At 36.2% G+C, this 26,131-nt stretch overlaps 1 protein-coding gene across 1 annotated transcript; it reads right to left on the bottom strand.

The window, feature by feature from the left end:
* Positions 1 to 826: 826 nt before the first annotated feature.
* Positions 827 to 26,131, bottom strand: slc35d1b (solute carrier family 35 member D1b). The gene is made up of 13 exons (XM_055201512.2): positions 25,884 to 26,131; positions 25,408 to 25,441; positions 24,969 to 25,055; positions 6,943 to 7,010; positions 6,680 to 6,751; positions 6,529 to 6,597; positions 6,181 to 6,283; positions 5,157 to 5,249; positions 4,974 to 5,041; positions 3,953 to 4,031; positions 3,793 to 3,875; positions 2,114 to 2,166; positions 827 to 1,771 (listed from the first exon to the last, which is right to left on the bottom strand). The coding sequence occupies exons 1-13, from the start codon at positions 26,087 to 26,089 to the stop codon at positions 1,761 to 1,763; spliced, it is 1,026 nt and encodes a 341-aa protein (XP_055057487.1). The 5' UTR covers positions 26,090 to 26,131; the 3' UTR covers positions 827 to 1,760.

Genomic DNA, 26,131 nt, shown 5'->3' on the forward strand with positions numbered 1-26,131 from the left:
TGCAGATGAGGAACAGCTGATGGTGTGTTGTCTTCAATTATCCACTGCTTTTTGTAATGGAGAGGTATTTATTAAAACCATGATTGTAAGACTTCAGTTGATCCGCTGACGTTTATCTAATAAATATTGTGAATGTACTCTGAGCTTTAGTATTTGATTCTGGGTGGTCAAGCATTATGTGATCATATATCTGTATAATGTTATTATTGACGATTGTAGTCATGCACTCATTTAGGTGTCTATGTCCTGTGTCACATAAATTCCTTGATGCTTGAAGTGAGATGTGTACAGAGTAACACAAGATCCCCTCTGCTTTGTCTGGGGGTACTTGTATTAATTTGCGATTTCAAAAACAGTATATATTTCCTATCATTAGAATATGTTTGTGACATTTAAAGGAACAGTATGTAGGATTGTGGCCAAAACTGGTATTGCAATCACAAAACTTGTGGCTAAAACTGGTACTGCAATCACACAACTGGTGGCCAATACACAAAATGACAACACAATCAGTTGAGGGCTGCAACTCCACTTTTTAAATGACAATATTCTGGCCAGACCATTGTTGTGAGTGATATAAGTATTTGAAATGAAAATTATTTCTTAATGTCTAGTGACATATCAGGGCAATTTTATGATTAATTAATATACATTTCTTACATACTGTTCCTTTAAAGACAATAAGATGCTAAACAACAGAGATGCTGGTTCCCATTGACTTCCATAAGAAGTATTATTATATACTATAAAAGTCAATGGGTGCCATCAACTGTGTGCTGCCATCAATATATCTTCTATTGTGTTTAACAAAATAATGAAACTCATACAGGTTTAGAACAAGATGAGGATGAGTAAATGATGACAGGAATTTTATTTTTGGGGGAACTATCCCCTTTACATGAGCTTAAGATATTTGCTTCTTTAAATGATTTCAATAAAAACTGATAAAATAATAATTAAACCAAACTTTATACCTAATTTTATACTAGGGATGCACCGATATGGAAATTTTGGCCGATACCGATACCCGATAACTCTTTATATTTGGGGGCCGATAACCGATATATATATAGGCCGATAAATATTCATTATTTTCACAATGAAAAACTCCCAGACCGCGGACATCTTGTCTTTGCGCTAGACTAGCATACTCTTCTTAAGCCCGCAACACGTGTCATCTTTGTGCTATGTCACAGAAAGCACCAATCAAAACTTCACATGGCCAGCAATGAGCAAGTGAAGTCGTTCAACAAACCAAAATAATCCATCATTTATCGCCTTTCATTTATCGACCTAATTTTGCTATCAGACCGATAACCGATAATATTAAAAATAAGCAGTTATCGGCCGATAACGATATGTTGGCCGATATATCGTGCATCCCTATTTTATACTTTAATAGTTGTTGATAAACACAAAATAATTTTAGATAGTATTATACTGATATTTTTCAGTTAATTACATCATTTGCAATAAAAAAAAATCACAGTTTGTCCCTGAGTCATTTTGTCAATATTCTTGCTTAGAAAATTGTCATTTGATATAATGTGTGATTCATCGTAATTGATTTGGTCCACTTATTTAGTAGATTTTCAAAAATCTAAAATAGAAACGAATGGAAAAAACACTTTTGGATCCGAAGCTTGCTTCACCATTATGCTTAATAGCATATAAGGCACTATAAAATGAGTCTGCTTGTGTCCTCTGCTGACTCCCTCCATCATTTGTTGAAACTGTTGAATCGGATCATGTTTATTTCATCAACTTGTTTCTGTTAAGAGAAAAAACATTTTTTTGCATGTTATCTTAACCCAGTGGTTCTCAAACTTTTAAGTGTGCAAAAAAGGTGCATCCCCCCCCAAAAAAATATTGACATAAAAACAATCTCAAACTTAACATTTGAATTAAACATAACATATTAAATGATACAATGTATTTTATAGGGTTTAATTACAAAGAATTGAATGTATTTTTATAAAATGTCATAAAATTGGGGCCCCGTGGCACAATCTCACACCCCCCAGTTTGAAAACCACTCAAACCATTAGCGTTATTAATGTTTAGCAAAATTCTCATTTCGTTTTTGCAAACATGTGCAATTTACCGTACTTACTTTTTTGCTCCTTCGTGAAAGTGATGTAAGAGTACACAAGACTGCCAGCAATGCTGTTGAGAAAACAAAATGAGCCAGAAAGTTACTACATCAAACCCACCAGTCACAAGTGAAGCAAATATTGTTGCTTATTTCTGAAGCAGGCCACATATTGAGGTCCTGGTAGATTAGATAGTAAGAAAACAATCAACCGGTTCTTCTTATCAACGTGTTGGATGCAGGTGAAATAGGCAGGAATGAAAATCCGAGCGGCCAAATTGTTATGGCAAGAAGCCAGAGTATCTCTAAAACAACAAGGCTGGTGGGCTGCTCGCAGTCAGCGATGGTGAGATATTACCAACAGTGGTCCGAGGAAAGACAAACTGGCGACTGGGTGTTAAATTAGGGTGGTCCTTATTTCTCAACTTTCAAAAATTCATGCTCTCACCACATCAATATGTTTAAATAAATAAAAAATTTTTTTTAATGTTAATTAATATGTAAAGGTTGCTCAAGACCTTTGAAGTTTAAAGGCGGAGTCCACGATGTTTGAAAAACGCTTTGGAAAAGGAGACGGGCCGACTACCAAAACACACTTATAGCCAATCAGCAGCAAGCAGTGTGTCTATAACCGACATCCTTGCCGGGTTGCGTATGTGTGGGGCGGGTCTATCAACAGAAGGTCCAGATTCTATTGGGGTAGGGACGTGTTTGTTTAGGTGATTTCAAATATCAACATTGGCTTTCAAACATCGTGGACTCCGCCTTTAACACATTGGCATATTATGTGATACTTTGTGCTAGCATGTGTAATTGTTTAATAATATATACTTATTTGACCATGCTCCATGCATTAAAAACTCCTGTTTTAGTTGTGATATGTCTTTCAAAGCAAATAGCTTCAATGTGAATGAAGCACAATAGACAATATACACAATGGCTGAAGCAACACGAAGCAAGTCCCCTATATGGTTATATGGTCGGATCAGAAGAGCCTGAAATAACTACAACAAAGTTACCCTCCATTTTTAAATGGTACAGATTTTGCAAAATCTGTAATTTTGGAAATATTAAAAGGCTTTGAGCAACCTCTAGATATTGTAGGAATAATTCAAAATTTTGCACAGTGTGTTTTTATTGATATCCTAACACATTTAGGGGTGAGAGTTGAACATTTAAAGAAAAAATGACCCAATAGGACCACCCTAGTGTTAGGTACTATTGTAGATGGGCAATTAAGGCTATCCCGTCTCTTTTGAGCAAAGTAACAGCATAGCCTTCATCGCCCATTCTTCTACAGAGCGATTAACTATACACTATATGAATATAAATTCATTTGAATTGAACCAATCAGAGTGAATATGATGATCTCTGTCCACCGTCACACGCTTGTTTTGGCAGCAGACCGAAAACCAAAAGCATATTAGGCAGACGGTCTTTGTGCATCAGTGTACATTTAATAGGATACTGAGCTAAATATCACATTATTTGATATATTTAACTCTGTTAAGTGCACAAAGCAAAACATTTTAAATGATATAATAAAAATAAATCAATTCCTAAACTTGAAGTTGTACAAAAGCACGTTTCCTGAGAAATTTCCTCAATCCGAAGCAAAGTCTGTGCTGTTTACATAGATCATTGTGTATTCAAATATCACATAATTTGTCAAATATTATTATAGCCTGATGTATTTTTACCTGATGTTTAGGCCAATGAAGTTCAGCCAGTTGAAGATATAATCTCCACCAAACACCATCCCAATGTATGTCACCAAGATATTCTGTTTGTTTAAAAAGCACAGTTAACGCTACTATATTCAGTTCTTAATCATTTATAAGTCACTTATAAATTACCAACCTTGATACAGCCGACAATGGTAGTTGTTAAAGCAGAGTTATAATGGGTACATAACATAATCGAGTACATGAGAATAAACCTGCCGAAACAATCAAAGTATTATGATACAGAATGATAGTAATATGTTGTCCAGTACCTATCAGTCATGTCTGAAAGTCACTCGAATATGCAGTTTGTTTAAAAAAAGTTTATTTCAGCGATATTCCATACGGCTATCCATCCCATATAATAATACGCATATTTTTATCTTATCGTCATCCTATCTTAACAAGTCTATTGTAAGAATTTAATAGAAATTAGGTGAAAAAATATCCAAACATATTATAAGCTGGTTTGTAAACAACATACAACTTTTACTGAGACAATCCAAGATTTTAAACTGATACAATACACAAATATATTTTAGCTTGGTTATAGTTAAGTCCCATTGTCTTTTTAGTCTAACCCTTTTCACAACACTTACAATGACAAAAATCTCCGGTTGCACATGATTGAATTAAATTTTCTTAAAATAAATTGTCTTGAAAAGAATTGTTGAATCTACGCAATTTAATTATTTACACCAGTTCAATATGATTCAATCAAGTTTTCTTAAAATTAAATTAATTTTAATTAATGTTAAATTCATTTTAAGAAAAACGTATTTAATTATGTGCAACCGATGTCCAGAAGTTTTTTTTCAGTGTATGCATTGTTTGCCAATTTGCTTAGTGGATTGCGTCTATTGCTCTCCTCATTAAGTAGCTTTGGATAAATATAAATGCATTAATATCAATTTAAATGCATTAAAAGTAAAAATGAACTTTGAAGTAACAGACTTAATAAATATATAAATATAAATATTGTAAAATCTAATTACATTTCAATTATAAACGTATATATTTATTTATATGTATGTATTTATATTAAATATTAATAAAAATATTAATTTACACCAATAACTAATAAATTAATATAATATTAAAATATTTTTAATTTGAATGAATATGTATTAAGTGCATAGTAATTAAAACACTCTTACCCCATGATACATGATAACACAAACTGAAAGATAAAGAAAAGGTCGGCCCAACCATCGTATTCCAAAGCCTGAAAATATTTAATGCAAAAAAAGTTTACATACAGTGCCTTTAACTTTTTGAAACATTTGGTGTTATTAAGCTTAAAGAGTAAAATCATTGGAGGATGTTTATTCAGTTCTTACTTTCTGAAGGTCTCCAGTGAAGTGTGCCAAAACTACAGTGGGAATAACCATGAATAATGCATTATAATACAGCAGCCCATATTTTCCCAGTTCCTGAAAAGCAGAGGAAAATCTCATGAAATAACAAAAAGGTGCAACCTTTAGCAAGAAAATGTTCTTTCAGGTTTAGTGACAAAACAATAACATCATTTTATTATTTATCTGAATGTTGCACAAATGCAAGAGTTAAGACATTTTGTGCATGTTTATGTTTTTAAAGTTCACCCAAAAATATGAATTTCTTTTTTTAAGAACACAAAATAAGATATTTTGATAAATGATGGTAAGCTGATTGACTTCAATAGTAGGAAAACAAATATGATGGAATTCAATGGGTACCGTCAACTGTGCTTACCATCATTTATTAAAATATCTTCATCATTTATAACAATACTTCCATAGTATTTGTCAATGGTTTCAATCAGCTGTGTGCTTACCATCATGAACTATCCCTTTAAGTACATTATTTGTTCTTATATACTAATAGCAGTGAAGATTATAAACCAGATTATAATTTGTTACTGTTACAATCTAGTGTTGCAAGTGTGCAAGATTTGTGAAAAATTCAAGTGAAAACAAAATATGTAAAGTACTTTGTTGATACTTTAAACACAAAGGATGCTTCACAAAAATAGGTTTAGTGTTGTTTATTTCAAGCATTTTGGACTTCGCAAAGTTTTTTTATAGATTTAGGGTATTTTAGATTTTTCGGTCTCTTTATGATGGCAAGATCAGATCTCTATATGTGCCATACCGGTTTTCGTAAAGAAAAATCTCACTTTAGTATACAGTAAATTAATGTTTGGACATCTACATTGACATTTCCTACTGAAAAGCAAAGATTATTTGTTGGTAAAGCATCTAATGTGTCTAAAACTTTGTCACAGCACTGTATAAAACATCCCGATTTTAGCAATATCATCAAAAAAACATTTAAGCAGGATATGATGAATATTCACGCTGGGTTCTCTGAGAGTCAAATTACCTTAGAGTCCAGTTTTTGTTTCATGTAAACCCCATTAGCAGCCGTCAGAACGTTATTAAGTGTAATGAAAATGTATCCATGGAGGTCAAATGCTAGATCTGTACTGTCAAAGTTAAATAAAAAACATTGCATTAATGTGAATGATTCAAGCAAACATAAATCTACACTAAACTTCAGTAAACACATGGCTTTGGCTATGTCAATTAATACATACACAATTCAATGTAACAATAAATAAATGTTCAAAAAAGGTTTAAGTAAACATGAAGAAGAGCAAGGAAAGAGTGACACAGTGCAGCTCAGCAGAGAAAACAAATGCTGATAAAATGCATGGCATGAACAGCTTACCTCGCAGCTATAAATGCTCCTAAGATCATGGTGAATACTGTTGCCTTTATTGACCATGAAAACTTCTTTCTACATATAGATGAAAAACATACATTAGTATATAAGTAGAGTTGCTCTGAGTCTACTAAAAACACAGAGTATATAGACGTACTTCAGCAGGTAACCCTCAAACATCATTGTGAATAAAATCGAGAATCTTCTCAGCACAGTAAACATTGGCAGACTGCAAAAAACAAATTATTATTGGTTATTTATAACATAATCATCAACAATTCATAACAAATTCCTTTTTTTCCTAGACAAATTATGAAGGTTGACTTGACAAAGTCCTGTCTGATGGTGGTTTTCTTTCATTGTTAAGTTAACCTAATCAGGAAACTCTTGCTTATTATTAGGGTTTTTTTTAACACTTACTTGACTTGTTGTGTCCCAAAAAGGCCTGTCAGTTGATTTCCCACATACAGTAAAGGAAGTGGAAATACCTGTGAAATAAAGAATAAATTCATGAACTGTTCCAACTAGAAACTATTAAGCTTAATAAACTTTATGACTGGCATAGGCATCTGCAAACAAATAATGCTAGAGCTTTTTTATATAAAGAGGAACAAATATAAAGACACTTCCGGAGATTGACATTATCAATAAATCGGCCATGCAGACAACAGTGTTTACACAGATCTGTCAGGCTTCTCACAGGAAGTGACAACACCGCCTGCCTAGTCATTCAAAAAGCCGAAGGGACATCCGTCAAAAGCTAATACATTTTCACTGATTTCAAGTCTGTAAATGTAACAGGAGTTTTTAATTTTGCAGTATCTTTGTCAACTGCTTGAGTCGAGAGCAGACTTTTAGTCGTTACTTTACATTTACTTTCGTTTGTGTTACCTTTACACACATGCGCACATGAATAAAACGGCAAGAAAGCCAGTTAAGGCATTTAACACGAAATCGGGGTAATGGGCAAAAAACTACCCGTATTGTTTGAATTTAGCAGTTTATGACCCGCACAACGAAAACCGTTTTACGTCTTAACATGACTTTAGACATTCTAAATTTATTACGCATAATTGGAGTACGATTGTAAATGTAAACGCACTCACTACTGATTCCCAATGAACACATCTATTTGGAAAAAGTTGGTAATGTGGATGTTTCAGTAACCAAATTATAATCATAAATTATTTTACCTTAAAACGAAGTTTTATCAGATAAAATTGCTTATTAGAGATTGCACTGATATTACATTTTTTCACCGTTACCGATAGTCGATTATTCCGACTAAAATCTGCCATACCGATAGTTTGGTGGTTTTTTGAAGATTACATTTTCTGAATGACCATTAATATTAAAGGAATAGTCTACTCATTTTCAATATTAAAATATGTTATTATTACCTTATCTAAGAATTGTTGATACATCCCTCTATCATCTGTGTGCGTGCACGTAAGAGCTGGAGCGCGCTGCGACGCTTCGATAGCATTTAGCTTAGCCCCATTCATTCAATGGCACCACCCAGAGACAAAGCCAGAAGTGACCAAACACATCAACGCCCCTCCTATTTAAGACGAGTAGTTATACAAGCAAGTTTGGTGGTACAAAATAAAACGTAGCGCTTTTCTAAGCGGATTTAAAAGAGGAACAATATTTAATGGCGTAATAGAACATTTGGGAGTAATTTGACTTGCCTGAAAAGTCCGATCCCATACACACTCTCATAATGGGAGAGGGAGGGTGTTACTGCGCCGAGTCGAACTACTCCCGTGGGTGCTGTTGCGCCATACAATATAGTTCCTCTTTTGGGTCCGCTTGGAAAAGCGCTACGTTTTGTTTTGTACCACCAAACTTGCTCGTATAACTACTCGTCTTAAATAGGAAAAACGTTGATGTGTTTGGTCACTTCTAACTTTGTCTCTAAATGGTACCATTGAATGAGTGGGGCTGGGCTGAATGCTGTCGAGGCGTCGCGGCGCGCTCCGGCGCTTGCGTGCACGCGCACAGATGATGGAGGGATGTGTCAGCAATTCTTGGTTGGGGTAGTGGCATATTTTGATATTGAAAATGAGTAGACTATTCCTTTAACCTAGGGATGTTTCTTTTTTTTTTTTTTTTAATAAACAGAGCTTAAATTCATTGCATCTTCCTGTTCTTTTTTGATTGACAGGACATATCAACCATGACTAACGGCTATTTAAACTATCGGCCGATAGCGCATAGTGTGAAGAAAATCGCATTTATCGACCAATAGCAATTATTGGCCGATATATCGGTGGCCCTCTAATAAACAAATTAATAAGCAGAAACCTTTACCATGGCATTGGTTTCTGCCAACATCACTAGTTATAAAACACAATATAACAAAAATAAACATCCTAAAGAAATGTATTAGCATTTCAAACCTTACTTTTGCCAGAAAAGTGTGCTTGACCTTAAAATAAAGGCCACTAACTTGAACATACTGTTATCTAATGTGATTATTACATATAGAGAGATATCCCTTATGCAACAAAAATATACTGCAGTATATTGGAAAATATCATGTAATATATTAGGCAATATATTCCCATATATCGGATTTAATATTTATATTTCCCAATATATTGTAATATAGGCATAGAAAATATCATGTAATATATTAGGCAGTATATTCCCATATATAGGATTTAATATGTATATTTTCCATTATATTGAAGTATATGAATAGACCATACATGTATATATTGATACAAAATATATTGTAACCAAGACCAAAAAGGGCACTATGTTTTTCCATGTAATAGTTTGTCTTTATATGATTTAATATACTGCAATATATGCAGGGGCGTCGCTAGATCCCTTTTACTGAGGCACATGCCCCAGTGTAAATCTTTTGTGTCCCGTTGTAAATCTCAAGTTTAAATTTGAGCAGTTAACTAGTGTATTCCTATACAAAGATAATCGCGGCAAAAACGGATCTATATGCAATGTAGTTACCCAATTTACGCTTGTAAAAGCGACGAAGCAGTCGCATTGACTCGTGCACAAACGTATCCATGTCCATGCACGTCTTTGCGTTCATCTGCGCACAACCGCATTCAAAAGGTGACACCACGCGAGTGACTTAGCTTATGAAAACATGACCCGACTAAAGAAAGTTTCTAAATAATAATGTTAATCTTATTTTGACTCGATCATTATTGGCTTCTTTAGATGAACATGTTTTGTGCAAAGCAGGGAAAGCGAAGCAGACAAGAGAGATGATGAGTTTAAAGGAGGTAAGACAAACTACATCCTCACCCGGTCAGGTCTGAAACCTTAGAGGAAAAATCTCAGGAAAACCTCTTGTCTTGATTAGTTGTGGAACACATTTTCAGGTGTCACATTTTTTTTGCTGTGTTTTAGTTTAAAAATGCAGTTTTTTTTAATATGCAGAATTAATGTTAATTAATGTTAAAATCTTTTAATATTATTATCTAACGAAAATCTAATAACTAATAATCTTAAGAATATCTTACATCTGTCTCAGCAACAATGCAATTCTACAGACTTGTCTGTAGAATTGCATTGTTGCTGAGACAGATGTAAGATGTTCTTAAGATTATTCACTGTGCTATTTTGAAGCATCATGAATATGAATTAAAATGCACTTTTAACATACCATCTCTGTATTAAAAAATGTATTTAGTTAACACTTGTATTAAACTTGAACACAACTTTTATACAAAGATGGGTTCAAGTTTACTACAAGTGGTACCTAAATACATTTTTTAAATACATTTTTAGCACATTTTTGTTCATATTTAGTTCATTAGTGTCTCAAAATAGTACAGTGAAGTACACTTGGATAATCTTAAGAAAATCTTAAGTAGTACTAAGGATTAATTTTTAGTGTATTAAGTACAAAATTTGTGTGTGAAAATAAAGCACTTTAAATACACTATGGAATATTAAATAACCTGGGTTAACACATGAGTCAGATTTGGCGAACTGTTACTTCAAAACTCTACACACAAATCCTTACATTTCTCAGTGCTTACACCATCTGATCATATGGAAAGCACTAGCATTCAATACTGTTCACTCAAGTCAGCACAGCTAGGCTCAATTAGCAAACAATTACCAAGGTGAAAACACTAAAAGTCAAAATTGAACACACATCAATCAGATCCTTCAATAGATAGATAAAGGGCCTGAATCTGTTCACTGAGCTTTGGAACAATAGATCCACAGAGAAATGAAGGAATAGGTTGAGGAGGAGAAAGAGGAGGATGGAAAGGACGTGGTGAAGGAGGAGAAAGAGGACATGGTGAAGGAGGAGGGAGAGGACATGATGAAGAAATAGGTCGAGGAGGAGGAGGCAGAAGAGGAGGAAGAGAAGGAGGACGTGGTGAAGGAGGAGGGAGAGGACATGATAAAGAAATAGGTCGAGGAGGAGGAAGAGGAGGAGGGAGAGGAAGAGAAGGAGGCAGAAGAGTAGGGAAAGAAGGAGGACGTGGTGAAGGAGGAGGAAGAGGACGTGGTAAAGGAGGAGGGAGGGGACATGAAGAAATAGGTCTAGGAGGAGGAGGGAGAGGAATAGGATGAGGGAGAGGAGGAGGGAAAGGAGGAGGACATGACGAAGGAGGAAGAGGACTTAGTGAAGGAGTAGGAAGAGGAGGAGGATGTGGTGAAGGAGGAGGAGGGAGACGAAGGGCAAGGTGACAAACAGTCTCAGATGAAATTCGAGCCACTCTAGCTGACCATGTCCTGGTCCATGACTGTAGCGGCACAGTGTCTTAAAAACCGCTAAGGGGCTAAGTGAGAGCAATAAATGGTGACTCGTTAATCATCTTGCAAGTTTGCTGTTTATTCTCCGCATGTTTTGTTTCAATGCAGCAATAACAGTGATTTGCCCAAGATCAAATACAGCTTCTCAATAAACAAACAGTCATATATAGCTGTACGTATGTACGTACGGTCAACCAAAAAATATGTGCTCCGCACTCACCCCCATGCCTCTCACAAACACACGCAGGTGATTTAAACATACATAATTAGGTGACGCCCCATTCTCCCACGGTCACATGACATGGCTCCTACATTTCCAGCCCCTAATTATTATGACTCAAAATAATTACATTCATCAAATACATATAGGAGACATGCAAAATACAAGATCTCAAATGCATCAATATCAACATTAGTACATTTGTAAAACATTTTTTTTAGACGAGAGTACTTTTAACACTTCAGTGTCCAAAGGAAGGTATTTTACCAATACACTGCCTTATGTGAGGATAATGTTCATGTAAGAGAGTCCCAAATGTCCTTTTGAGGCAACTATCAAATATCTGCCTCTTGTAGAAGGCAGATTTTTGTCACAGGTCTATTTAAATAGTTTGTCTTAGTTTTCAGTCGCACCTGACGAACGAAGCCTTGTTTATCTGGAAATGTTTGAATCACTTTTCCAGTTATCCATGAATTACGTGGTGCTGAATCATCGATCAAAAGCACAACATCTCCTGAAATGAAGTTGCGAGATGGAGCTGTCCATTTTTGCCGCTCTTGCAACTGAGGTAAATATTCCTTTGTCCATCGTTTCCAGAACAGGTCCGAGATATATTGTACCTGCCTCCATCTTCGACGAGCATATATATCCTCCTTTAGAAAGATTCCTGGTGGCAATGATGGTGTAGACTTTAACAGTAGCAAATGATTGGGCGTTAATGCTTCAAGATCATTAGGGTCAGTTGATTCCTTAGTAATGGGACGTCCATTAATAATTGCTTCAGCTTCACATAAAACTGTATGGAGACCTTCTTCATCAAGAGTTTGTGTTCTTAGAGTTGCATTAAGAACTTTTCTCACAGACCTAATCAGTCTTTCCCATGTGCCTCCAAAATGTGAACCACTAGGGGGATTAAAGGTCCACTTGATTCCTTTCTGCAGAAGTGTGTTATTGATCTGAGATTGGTTCCAGCCTTCAATAGCTTGTCTCAATTCACGTTCTCCACCATGAAAGTTTGTACCATTGTCAGACTGCATTTCTAGGACTTGTCCACGTCTTGCGATAAATCTTCTTAGTGCATTAATAAAGGAGTCAGTATCCAATGATGATAACACTTCAATATGAATTGCACGAATGGTCAGACATGTGAAGATAACACCGTACCTTTTGACAATAGTTCTTCTACTTTTAATTTCAAAAGGTCCAAAACAGTCAACTCCGACATACGTAAATGGAGGTTTGTCTGGAGAGACTCTGTTCAGAGGTAGGTTTGCCATCTGTTGATGCGCTGGTGCTGCCTGCAAACGTTTGCAGATCATGCACTTGGATATGATCTTCCTTATGGCTCCACTAGCACCAGGAATCCAATAATTCTGATGTAACCTTGAGAGCATGTAATTTCGGCCACCATGACCCACTTCTTGATGTATGTGCTTAAGAATAATGCTGGAGATGTGAAAATCTTTTGCAAGTATAGCAGGGTGTTTTGTTTCTTCAGGCATGGCTGCCCTACTCAACCGTCCACCTACTCTTAGAACACCATCTTCAAGTACTGGATTAAGCTTGTAAATTTGACTGTTCCGTTTTACATGTTCTCCCTTTTCCAGGCTTGAGAATTCATCAAAGTATCTTTTCCTTTGGCAGTGGCGAATTATCTCCAATTCAGACCTTTTTAGCTCCTCCACAGAAAGCTTGGTTTGACCACACTGAGTCTTTATTTCCTCCATTTCCCTTTTCAACTGTTGTTTTTGTCGAGTTTCATCAATGTTAGATTGTGTCAACGACATTCTCAATGATTTTCTCTTCTGACTTAGATTTAGAAGTAACTGCTTAAATCTGAGAATCCAAGCTACTGATCTCTTTAAAAGAGTCCAAGAGGAGAAATACTGGATAAACTGCATTGTAACATCCATATTGTCCTTCACTTGCACAGTATTGGCTGTAACACTTCTCTTCAGCTCTGGATCATCTGATGAATATTCTCCCAAGTCAGTAAGATTAACTGGCCATTCCTGTTCAGGAAGAGAGAGAAACTGAGGTCCAAAGACCCAATCCTTGTTCTTCAAGAAAGATTCCACTTTCAACCCTCTTGAAGCTATATCTGCTGGATTTAGAGCAGTGTTTACGTACCGCCATTGTGATGGTTGAGACACCTTGAGGATTTCTGAAACTCTGTTAGCAACAAAGATTCGGTACCTAGAGACTTCATTTTTAATGTATTTCAGTACAGAAGTACTGTCAGTCCAAAAGACAGAGTCTTGAAGATGCATGGACAGTTCTGTTCTCAGCAATGAATCCATTCGACTTGCCAATGTTGCTGCTGTTAGTTCCATACGAGGGATGGATACTGACTTCAGAGGGGCTACTCTCGATTTTCCCATTACAAAGGCAACGTGCACTTGTGAGCTGAAATCATGTAAGAGCAGGTAAGTAACTACTCCATAACCATCCTCACTTGCGTCCGAAAAATGATGTAACTGTGCTGTTCTCACCTCTCCGAAACCCACAGGTTTGAAGCATCTATCAATCTTGAAGTTTTCCAAATCATGTAATCCATTTAACCAACTACTCCATTCCTGAGCACTTAAAACAGGAATTATATCATCCCAGCCCGGTTTCTTTCTGCACAAGTCTTGCAAGATCTTTTTTGCATATAAAATCACAGGAGACAGAATTCCTAAGGGATCATAAACAGAACTCATGGTTGAGAGGATCCCTCTTTTGGTTAAAGGTCTTTGCTGCAACACAATCTTAAACTTGAAGGCATCAGATTGTATGCACCATTGAACTCCTAGTGCTCTCTCCACTGGAAGCAAGTCGTGGTCCAAATCCAAATCCTTTACATTTTTTGCTTTGAACTCTTCTGGAATTTTCGCCAGAACCTCTCGGTTGTTGCTGATCCATTTGGTTAGTGTAAAGCCTCCCTTTGCACATATAGCAACAAGGTCATGATACAGAGAAATGGCTTTATCCTCTGAATTTACTGACAGTAAACAGTCATCCACATAAAAACTATGCAAGATTGCATCGGTAACTTCCTGGCTGAAGTCTTTGTTATCTTCTGCACAACGTCTGAGAGCAAAATTTGCACAGCTAGGTGACGAAGTAGCTCCAAAGAGATGTACAACCATACGATAGTCCACCATGTTTTGAGTAAGGTCACCATCAGGCCACCAAAGAAATCTCAGCAGATCTGCATCATCTTTTGGCACCCTGACCTGATGGAACATAGCTTCAATATCTGCCATGATCACAACTTGTTCCTTCCTAAATCTGGTTATTACTCCAATCAATGAACTTGTAAGGTCTGGTCCCTGTAACAATTGGGTATTCAAAGACATCCCTTGAAATGTAGCGGCACAATCAAATACAACCCGGAGCTTTCCTTTCCGAGGGTGGTAAACACCGTGATGGGGTATATACCATACTTTACCATCGCTACGTTTCAAGTCCTCAGCTGGCACTCTCTCAGCATAACCATTAGAAATGAGATCTTTCATGACAACTGAATACTCAGAATGAAATGAAGCATACCTTTTCAACCTTTTCATTAGATTCAGAGCACGTTGTTCAGCAATTACCCTGTTGTCTGGCATATGAACATCTTCATTTCTCAAGGGTAAACCAATAGAGTAATGACCATCAACAAGCTTTAATGAGTTGGTTGCCATTTCAATAAACTTATGATCTTCTCTTGAGAATCCAACTTGTTCACTTGTGTTACTTTCAGGAAAATCAACTTCAAATTGTTTCTGCCAAAGCTCTCCTAAGTCTGAAACTGAAATCCTGTTAACTGTAACTTCAGGATATGTGAAGACTGATTGGTCACCACTATCTCCTATTAGTGGACCATTTACTGTCCATCCCAGCCTAGTTTTAATTGCATATGGTCCATTGTCCACACTGCTGATCACTTGAATTGGTTCCATGACCTTTGGGGCATTCACTCCTATCAGCAGCTCTATATCAGAGTCAATTTCAGGCAGATTCACATGTTTCAAATGTGGCCATCTCAAAAGATCATTTTGTCTTGGGATGTTTACATTATGCACAGGCATGGTATTTTGTGTATAGGCATCTGGCAACTCTATGAAGTCTCTTTCATTCAAACCGGCCACCTCCAAACCGGAAACAATGTTGGTAGTTGTGACTTTCTCCTGACCCATAGTACGTAAGAGAATGTTAGTCCTTTTACCTGACAGACCAAGTCTGTTCATCAGTCCAGATGTACAAAAAACTGCTGTGCTTCCTTGATCCAGAAAGGCATAAGTAATCACAACCTTATTTCCTTTTTTAGATTTTACTTGCACAGGAACTATTGAAAGTTTGCATTGGTTTTCACCAGCCCCAATAAATCCACTGGACTCAAACTCCAAAACACTGTCCATTACAGCATCTGCTTGTCTACCAACTTGTCTTGAATTGGTCACCTTCTCACTTGGATAGATGTGAAGTATACTAGGGTGCTTAAGACTACATACTTTGCATGAAAGGCGATTCCTACAATCTTTACTGATGTGCCCTGTACACATACAGCCAAAACAAATGCCATTCTCCTTAATGAATGCAATCTTTTCATTATGACTCCTCTTTTCCAATAGAGGGCACAATTCCAAAGTGTGTTCACATCTACAAAACAAACAACTTTTGTTGCTAGGTGAAACAATTTCCTTTTGGTTCATTCCAGTTCTTGATTTCCTTTCCATTGTTGTAACAGTAGTAGCAAAACTGCTTCTTTTAGGTTTAAGATAAGACTGAAGTTTTCCTTTATTTGATGATTTGGTTCCTGTCAGTGCTGTAGCATCCTGAATATCTCCAAATACTGGATCAGTCATTATTTTTACTTGTCTTTCAACAAAATTTACAACGTCAATAAAGGTAGCTCTTTGATGGCTTGATTCTTGCAATTCACAAACCTTGGACCTCCATTTTTCTCTTAATTTGTAAGGTAACTTCTTCACTACAGTCAACATGTTAGTAGGTGTATTCATCTCATGCATATAGTGAATATCTTCCATGCAATTACAACAACTTCTTAAAAACAGACTATAATCTTGTAAAGCCTTGAGATCTTCACTTTTGATATTTGACCATGAGAGAACTTTCTCCATCAAACACTTGAATTTCCTTTTTTGGCAAAGACGACATACACTGTTGTTGAATCAGCAAAGATGTAATTTCATTTTGTTTATCCATAATATGGAGAACTTCATTAGTAAGTCTTGTATCAGCAGATCTTGAATCAGTGTTGGGACTGTTTCCATGCTGAACATTAAGGTTCCCAAGACCACTCTGAGTTGTTTGACTTGAATTTGGAATAGTCTGAGAATAGACAGCCTGAGATACATTTCCTGTCTTTGCCTTGGCACCTGAATTACCATACTCATTATAATAAACAATGTGTTGTGTCATATTTGTGGGAATTAATGAATCTGCATCTACATTAAGTCTCTGTGTTGTCTGTTGTCCTTTATCAAAGTAAGAATTCATTCCATCAGACTGATAAGTAACATCACTTTTAGCAGAGCGTACACTTGAGCCTTTAAGCACTTTCACTTTTGCCATAGCTGCAGCAATTTCCATTTGTAACTCAAAATCCTCCTTTTGTTTCCTTAGGCTTTGCTCCTTTTCTTCAATTGCATGCTTTTCTTTCATGAAGTTTTGACGTACCATTAGAGATGCTATATCAGCCTCTGCTTTAATACGTGCAGAAGAGGTTGTTGATGTTGTTGAGCGTCTTGCAGCAGAGCTTTGTTTGCTTGATCTTCTACTTCCAACATTAGAAATACTGTCACTTGGATTTATTTCATCTTGGTTATGCATGTCACTTTGAGACTCGTTCTGAGTTTTTGAATCATTCAGAGAACGTTGGCGTTCAGCAAGTTGCAGCTGTTGAGCTTGGTTGTTATCATTTAAGTTCTCAATTCCATGTAACCATTGAGTTGTGTTTTTTATAAACACATCACTGTATTTGTATATACTTGAGAACCATTCATTTTGATTAGTTTGCTCATCACTTGGTAATAATGGAATTACTGAATCATGAAGTTTGATTGTCTCTTTAAATAGTTGCGTCAAGCGTTCAAGTTCAGACCGTACCATTGAAACATTTTCATTGTTCAGCATGAGCTCTTTGATGTTTGATATTGAACCTTTAATCACATTGACATTTCTCTTTCGGTCTTTCTGAAGTTGTTCAATTTTATTAGCCAAAGCCTTTGCGGTAAGCTGAACTTTTCGCTTACATTTTTCCTGTTCAGTATCCGCTTCTGTTTCAGACTCACTCATGATGAACGCATGCGTGAAACGCTTTCCACAACAAGCAAACAATCCACAACAATCCACTTCATCCAAAATATCTCTTCAATTGTATATTCAAGAACACATAGCAATCCGAAACTAAACACAGCAACGGCAACAACAGCCGCGATCCAAAGCCAAACACAACGACGGCGGTTGTGTAGTTAACAGCCACTTCTGTTACACTTAATCCGCAGCACACAAGCATAAATACTGTAACTTTTGTCCTACCAGTTAGACGATAGCAGCAGACGTTGAGACTCAGTGTGTCCAAGCATGCAACAGTTCCTTATTAAGCAGACAGAGCCTTTACAATCCATACTCCATCGATGCAGCCTTTTCTCGCTGTCCCAGTCAAAGCGCACAGGCCTCTTCCCTTATCGTTCCATACGTAATGTCCCAAAAGCGTCAATTTTTTGGTTGACTTAGATGTAGCGGCACAGTGTCTTAAAAACCGCTAAGGGGCTGAGTGAGAGCAATAAATGGTGACTCGTTAATCATCTTGCAAGTTTGCTGTTTATTCTCCGCATGTTTTGTTTCAATGCAGCAATAACAGTGATTTGCCCAAGATCAAATACAGCTTCTCAATAAACAAACAGTCATATATAGCTGTACGTATGTACGTACGGTCAACCAAAAAATATGTGCTCCTGCACTCACCCCCATGCTTCTCACAAACACACGCAGGTGATTTAAACATACATAATTAGGTGACGCCCCATTCTCCCACGGTCACATGACATGGCTCCTACAATGACTATGAGGGAGGCGGGGAAACGAGTAAAGCCTAATTTGAGTCGCTTCACTGTTGCCTCCATCTTCAGAGCCTTCAGGGAAGAAAACAGATAGATGTACTTACAGTAAGACTGTTCTGTACAGTAGCTTTAGTGTGCATACACTGTTGGACTATGCTACTGGAATAAAGAAATGCATAAAATTACCTTCCATACAGATCAACATATCAGTAAATGAATGCCAGGGGTGGATCATGCAAGAGGATTTTACCCTCGCTGTTTGGCTAGGACCAATATGTGATGTGGATGAGATTCTCTGGCCTGACCCAGAACTACAGTTTTTTCCAATTGTTAACACACTAAAATGACATGAACAGCACAACTATTTAAACTGACACACAGAGAGCAACACCTCTTCTCAAGTCTCCAAAAGTCTAAAAACATTTTCTGCTTTACACATATTTTGCAATTCACAATGACACTTTTTAAATGCACTGAACAAGGTTCTCTGCACAAGACACAACAATCTGACATAAAGTCACATGTTTGCCGTTTCAAAACACTACCATTCAAAATGACACTACACGAGCTAAATGGCCAATATATGTGCCACCTGCCCAAACACCTGAATGGTTAATTGTTAACACTTCAATCAGGATGTAAGCACTAGAAAAGACCACAAGAACGTCATTGGCCACAGAGCCATTATAGATGTTCCTGGCTAACGTGGTGGGAACATCACAATGTGTGCTGCCATCTCCAATATGGATGGTGTCCTCCACTGTCATGCCAACCTTGGACCATACAACACAGCCCATATTCTCACATTTCTAGAAAGACTCCACAACATGCTCATACCATCAGAGTGTATGAATGATGCAGACCAAAGAAACCGGTATGTTGTAGTATGGCACAACGTGAGCTTTCATCGTGCAGCCCCAGTCCAAAACTGGTTTGCTGACTACCAAACATTTATCGTGCAATACCTCCCACCATACTCTCCATTTTTGAACCCCATAGAAGAGTTATATGTAAGGTATATACCCAGCAGCCCTTTATGCGCATGCCTCTTTTGCAGGCTATGGAAGAGGCATGTGATGAAATTGATGTTGGTGCAATTTAGGGATGGATAAGGAGCTCAAGGCGCTTCTTCCCTTGATGTCTGGCAAGGGAATATATTGCCTGTGATGTGGACGAGGCGTTGTGACTTGTTTGGTGAAAAAAAAACATTCAACAGCATGTGTGTGTATCTGCAAATATTTTTGTGCATGTGAACAATCTAATACATATTTTAGTATTATGGCAAAGCATACTAAAGAAAAGTGTACTTTTCATTATGCCCAACTGTGTGTAGTTGGTTAGACAAAAATCTGGTAATATGAATGAAGTGTGTTTCAATTTGTGTCAAAGTTTGATTTTGATAATGTTATATGTAGTTTAGGTTGGAGTGCTTCATTTTGCAGGATATATGTGGTATTTTGCTATTTGGGTGTGTGGTTTTGTAAATTGTGTTAAGTTTTTTGATAAAACCAGACTAGTTTGCAAAATTGTGTGTTAGCAATTGGAAAAAACTGTAAGACGGGATGTTGAGGCGACATAATAAAAACCATTACAGTTGTGCTGTGTATAGCACATTAATGAATAAACCATTTTATTAGCAAATGCATACATTGATTGTGTCTTTTTGGTCATGTGAAAAGGTTTTTGAGGGGGAGAACCACAAGCAACTTACCAGTTTTGGATATATTGTTTTGAATTGATTGCACCAGTGTGTAATACTGTGTTGTAGTGTGTGTGTGTTTTTGAAAGCTTGTGTGTGTTGTCTGAGGGAAAAGCTTGGTATTTCAGTAAGAGTGAATGGTTTTGAGTGTAGAGCTTCATTTTGACCTGAAAATATGATGTTTGGAGTATTGTGTGAGACTTTATGGAATTGTCTTTACTGTTTTGAGAATATGAGGCATAGTTTCAAGAATTGTGTAAAAATGTTAGGTATAATGAAGATGTAAATTTTGCAGTAATTGTTGAACTGTAGAATAGTGGGTTAAGCAAAGGACATTGTATAGAAGTGTTGCACACTTCTTGCACACAGCAGGCTTTCAAAAAAAAGTCAGCAAAAAATGGGGGGCCTGAGCCCCAGTAGAGCTTTATATCTAGCAATGCCCATGAATATATGCATGTGCTATGTATGTATGTATGTATGTATGTATGATTTAACAATTTATACTTTCCAAATAAACAACTGCACCATATGCATGCATGTGCATGGGATATAGCCTAAAGAAAATATTGAAGACAAAAATCTGCATTACACAAATAACAGTTTTATTGAAACCGCAGTGACCTTCCTTTCATTTTCTACGTTTGTCAGTACTCTACTCAGCACCGACTGCTTCAACCAGAATGCGTGCCAAAGGCGATGGAGCATAATCCCTTGAGTAGGAAGCTGAGATTCAGGCGCGAGGAGAGGACAGGACACGTAAGAGACACTAGCAACAAGGAGGCTGATAGGTCCTGACCTATAGTCCTAACTCATACTCCTAATCAGTAGGTGGCAGTACTGCACCTAAAAGTTGTTTGCTAACCACCAGTAAAACTCGAGAAGGAGACTGATCGTTGGCATGCTCTCAACCCAGGAAAAACTTCAAGCTTTACAAGGTACATAGTTTTCAGAGGTGGTGCTTTCCAGTTTTGATTGCATCTCTTCCAGGAGAGATTTTTGTGAACCAGAGGAGAAGGAGTGAAAAGGGAGAGAGTAATCATTGTTGTTTTGTTCCACAGATGCTGTTTTAAACCAGTTTCCACGGCCAAAGCTGATGTTAGAAAATCCATCAACAGTAGAATATGCGAGCTAAGACACCAGGTGAAGTGTAAAAGCATGGGTATATAAGTCATTTAAATCAGTGAAGAGCCAAGATGGACTCCTAATCAGGATAAAGGCCTGTTCTTTTGGCAATTTATTTCTTTGCTTTTCCATGTTGCCAAAGCTCCTTGAAAGTTTGTTTATTATTTATTTATCTATTTTTGTCTGTGCATTTTGTTTATATTGTATTTTTAACTGTATAACGGCACTGCTGAAGTTTGAAATAAATAGACATTGGTAATTTAAATTGCTTTAATTTATATTTTGTATATTTTCGGTTTAATGTCACTCTTTTAACATGTAATTTATGTAAATGTAATGCAAGACATTTATGTAATGTAAAGCAAATCACATTGTCTGACCATGTGCAAAACCTCTTGTGGTTGTAATAGGTCTGTTTAGCTCTCTACCTCAAATGAGTTTTAGTATGTGTGCCTGATTAAAAGAAAATAAAGGTGGCTTTTGATAGATTATCCATTAGTCTGTGTTAATATGTGGTATAAATGTGTGTACATATTTTTATGTATATATTTCTATATAATTTTACATGTTATTTAAAATACATTCTACCATATAGTAAACATGCATGTGCCACTATATCTGTACATATATTGTTAATACATTTTGCATATCAATCGGAATATAATATGGCGGATATTTATAAATATAATATTGCATATATTTTGAGATATATAAACACATATATTATATTCATGTACAATATATTAAAAGCGACAATTATTTATATTTATCAATATACTCTAATAAATTACATATATATAGAATATATATATCAACATATTACTCATGTATTTTACAATATACTGCAATATATCGCATACATTTAGAATATATGTATCAACATATTACTCCATATATTGCCAATATATACTGCAATATATTACATACATTTAGAATATATGTATCAACATATTACTCCATATATTGCCAATATATACTGCAATATATTACATACATTTAGAATATATGTATCAACATATTACTCCATATATTGCCAATATATACTGCAATATATTACATACATTTAGAATATATGTATCAATATATTACATACATTTAGAATATATTTATCAACATATTACTCCATATATTGCCAATATATACTGCAATATGTTACATACATTTAGAATATATGTATCAACATATTACTCCATATATTGCCAATATATACTGCAATATGTTACATACATTTAGAATATATGTAACAATATATTACATACATTTAGAATATATTTATCAACATATTACTCCATATATTGCCAATATATTCTGTAATATATTACATACATTTAGAATATATGTATCAACATATTACTCCATATATTACCAATATATACTGCAATATATTACATACATTTAGAATATATGTATCAATATATAACATACATTTAGAATATGTGTATCAATATATTACATACATTTAGAATATATGTATCAACATATTACTACATATATTTCCAATATATTATGGGATATATTAAATAGTATAATGAGATGTATTTACTCAATATATGAAAACGGCAATAATTGCAGTATTGTATAATATATTGCAATATATCACTTACATATATATAATATATTCTTATATAATATATCATGATATATATTACTATGTAAATTTCACAATATATGGAGACACATGAAATATATTGTCATGTAATATATTGAGAAATATATTTTTGTTGCATAAGGGATGCCAGGTGAGTTCAGTGTACAACACAATGACACTTTAGGCATTTGCATCTCTGAAGAAAATATACATCACATTAAAGCTACCTGTATATTAAAGGAATAGTCTACTCATTTTCAATATTAAAATATGTTATTACCTTAACTAAGAATTGTTGATACATCCCTCTATCATCTGTGTGCGTGCACGTAAGCGCTGGAGCGCGCTGCGACGCTTCGATAGCATTTAGCTTAGCCCCATTCATTCAATGGTACCATTTAGAGATAAAGTTAGAAGTGACCAAACACATCAAGGTTTTTCCTATTTAAGACGAGTAGTTATACGAGCAAGTTTGGTGGTACAAAATAAAACGTAGCGCTTTTCTAAGCGGATTTAAAAGGGTAACTATATTGTATGGCGTAATAGCACTTTTGGGAGTGCTTCGACTCGGCGCAGTAACACCCTCCCTCTCCCATTATGAGAGTGAGAGGGGGAGTGGACTTTTCAGGCGGGTCGAAGTGCTCCCAAGGGTGCTGTTGCGCCATACAATATAGTTCCTCTTTTGAATCCGCTTGGAGAAGCGCTGCGTTTTGTTTTGTACCACCAGGCTTGCTCGTGTGGCTGCTCGTCTTGAGTGGGAAAAACGTTGATGTGTTTGGTCACTTCTAACTTTGTCTCTAAATGGTACCATTGAATGAATGGGGCTAAGCTAAATGCTATCGAAGCGTCGCAGCGCACTCCAGCGCTTACGTGCACGCACACAGATGATAGAGGGATGTATCAACAATTCTTAGTTAAGGTAATAACATATTTTAATATTGAAAATGAGTAGACTATTCCTTTAAAGGGGACATTTCACAAGGCTTTTTAATAAATCTTTGGTATCCCCAGAGTACATATGTGAAGTTATAGCTCAAAATACCATATAGATAATTTATTATAGCATGTTAAAATTGCCACTTTGTAGGTGTGAGCAAAAATGTGCCATTTTTGTGTGTCCTGTTAAATGCAAATGAGCTGATCTGTGCACTTGGCGCTTTTCCATTGCATAGTACCCACAGTTTGGTTTCGTTTGAGTTGGGTCAGCTTACTTTTGGGAGCTTTTCCATTAGGTGCAGTAGCCTATGTGGTACCCGATACTTTTTTTCATACCACCTCGGTTGGGGTTCCAAGCGATTCGAGCTGATACCAAAGTGACGCGAAAACACTGTAGATCACTGATTGGTCTGAGAGAATCGTCACTTGCATCCCCACTATAATGTTAGCTTTACCTTTACTGCTAGCTTGCGCTGTCTCAAGCAAACATGTTGTCATCTGTGCCCTGCTTTAAGTTCCCAAACTCCCTTTTAGCGATGAGAAACATCCACAGGTTGAGAATCAGGGACACCATAACAGTTTTTCCAGACTTGCAGTTTGTGGCGGAACATTCGCTTTTTGTGATGCCACAAAAGTAGGTAGCGCAAAAATAACGACACGTCTATAATCCCTCCCACTACGAAGTGATACTAAACTCGATGGAAAAGCTAACCACGCCAAAGTGAGGTGAGCTGACCCGACTCAAACTAAACCGTGGGATACTATGCAATGGAAAAGCGCCATAAATAGCAGTGATGTGGTTGGATAGTGCAGATTAAGGGGCGGTATTATCCCCTTCTGACATCACAAGGGGAGCCTAATTTCAATGTCCTATTTTTTCACATGCTTGCAGAAAATGTTTTACCAAAACTAAGTTACTGGGTTGATCTTTTTCACATTTTATAGATTAAGCACTGGGAACTCAATTATAGCACTTAAACATGGAGAAAAAACATCTGATTTTCATGATATGTCCCCTTTAAAGTCTCTATTGTCACATTCACAGACAAATTTGGCAAACAGAGTTAAGCCACTCACCTTATGTAGGACATTCCTGTCGAAATCTGGGAAATCTATCACATTTAATGACTTTGCCCCTCGCAACACAATAACAGTTGCCAACATCTGCACATAGAAAAATGTAGTTACTGTCATCAAGTACATTACAATATGACTTCATACATGAATTCATAAATAAACAACAACCACTTTAGTGTTATAACTGTTAATTAATACATTAACTAACAAACAAGCAAACATGTACTTCATGGTGAATGATTAGTTTGTGATTAGTACATGACTCATTTCATTCCTATCATATTTAAATTTAGAACAAATTTAGGTTATAGTTCATTATGATTCGTGTACTATGAAAAATGTATTATAAAGTCCAACCAAGTGAACTCTTATCGGCTTTTAATGGTTTCAGTATTCGCTTCCATTAGTGAAATGTTTTGGATGTGTAAATGTGTCTTACTTGGCCAATTCCCACAGATAAAGAGGATGGAAATCTGGAAACACAGTAAGGTTAGGATTTTTCTTTGGTTATTTAGTTACTTAGTTATGAAGTGCACATATGGATAGGTTGACAGCATGTTCTCTTTCACACACGCATACTGCACAAAACCCTAACCTTGGTAACAGAGTTTGACAGTAACAAAATTTACACCAACTAAACATTATTTTTTAGCTATACAAGATACTTTCTATAGACAATACATTGTTATGGCCTGTAAGCTCTTTTCACCTGCTTACAGATGTGCTACAAACTATGACCAAGCTATTTAAGTCACACCAAAGGTGAGCAACAGCTGAAAGCCTGTTGCGAAATATGACGTCACATAACGCATTGAGTTATTAGACGATCTCGTAACACATATCGCGTTAATATCTGGTCAAAAATAAATCACCTGCATGCGCTGAATGAGATGACATGAATGTTTTATTTATTACCTGTAGTTAGTGAGAACACTCTTGTTAACGACAACAATGAGAAAAGAAGAGAGTCCATAGAAAGCTGCAGCCATTAGCTTTAAAAACAACGTAGATGTCCCGGGCACTTCTCCTCGCGACACATTATCATCTTTGGCGTTTTTGTAAGTAGATCTCTTTTGATAACGCGTTTGTTTAGTCGCCATGCTTCCTTCACATTTGCACATACAGTACGAGGAGCAACCGACGTTCCAACCTGAAGGATTTCC

The sequence above is a fragment of the Misgurnus anguillicaudatus genome, chromosome 2, assembly GCF_027580225.2.
Source record: "Misgurnus anguillicaudatus chromosome 2, ASM2758022v2, whole genome shotgun sequence".
Lineage (NCBI taxonomy): Eukaryota > Metazoa > Chordata > Actinopteri > Cypriniformes > Cobitidae > Misgurnus > Misgurnus anguillicaudatus.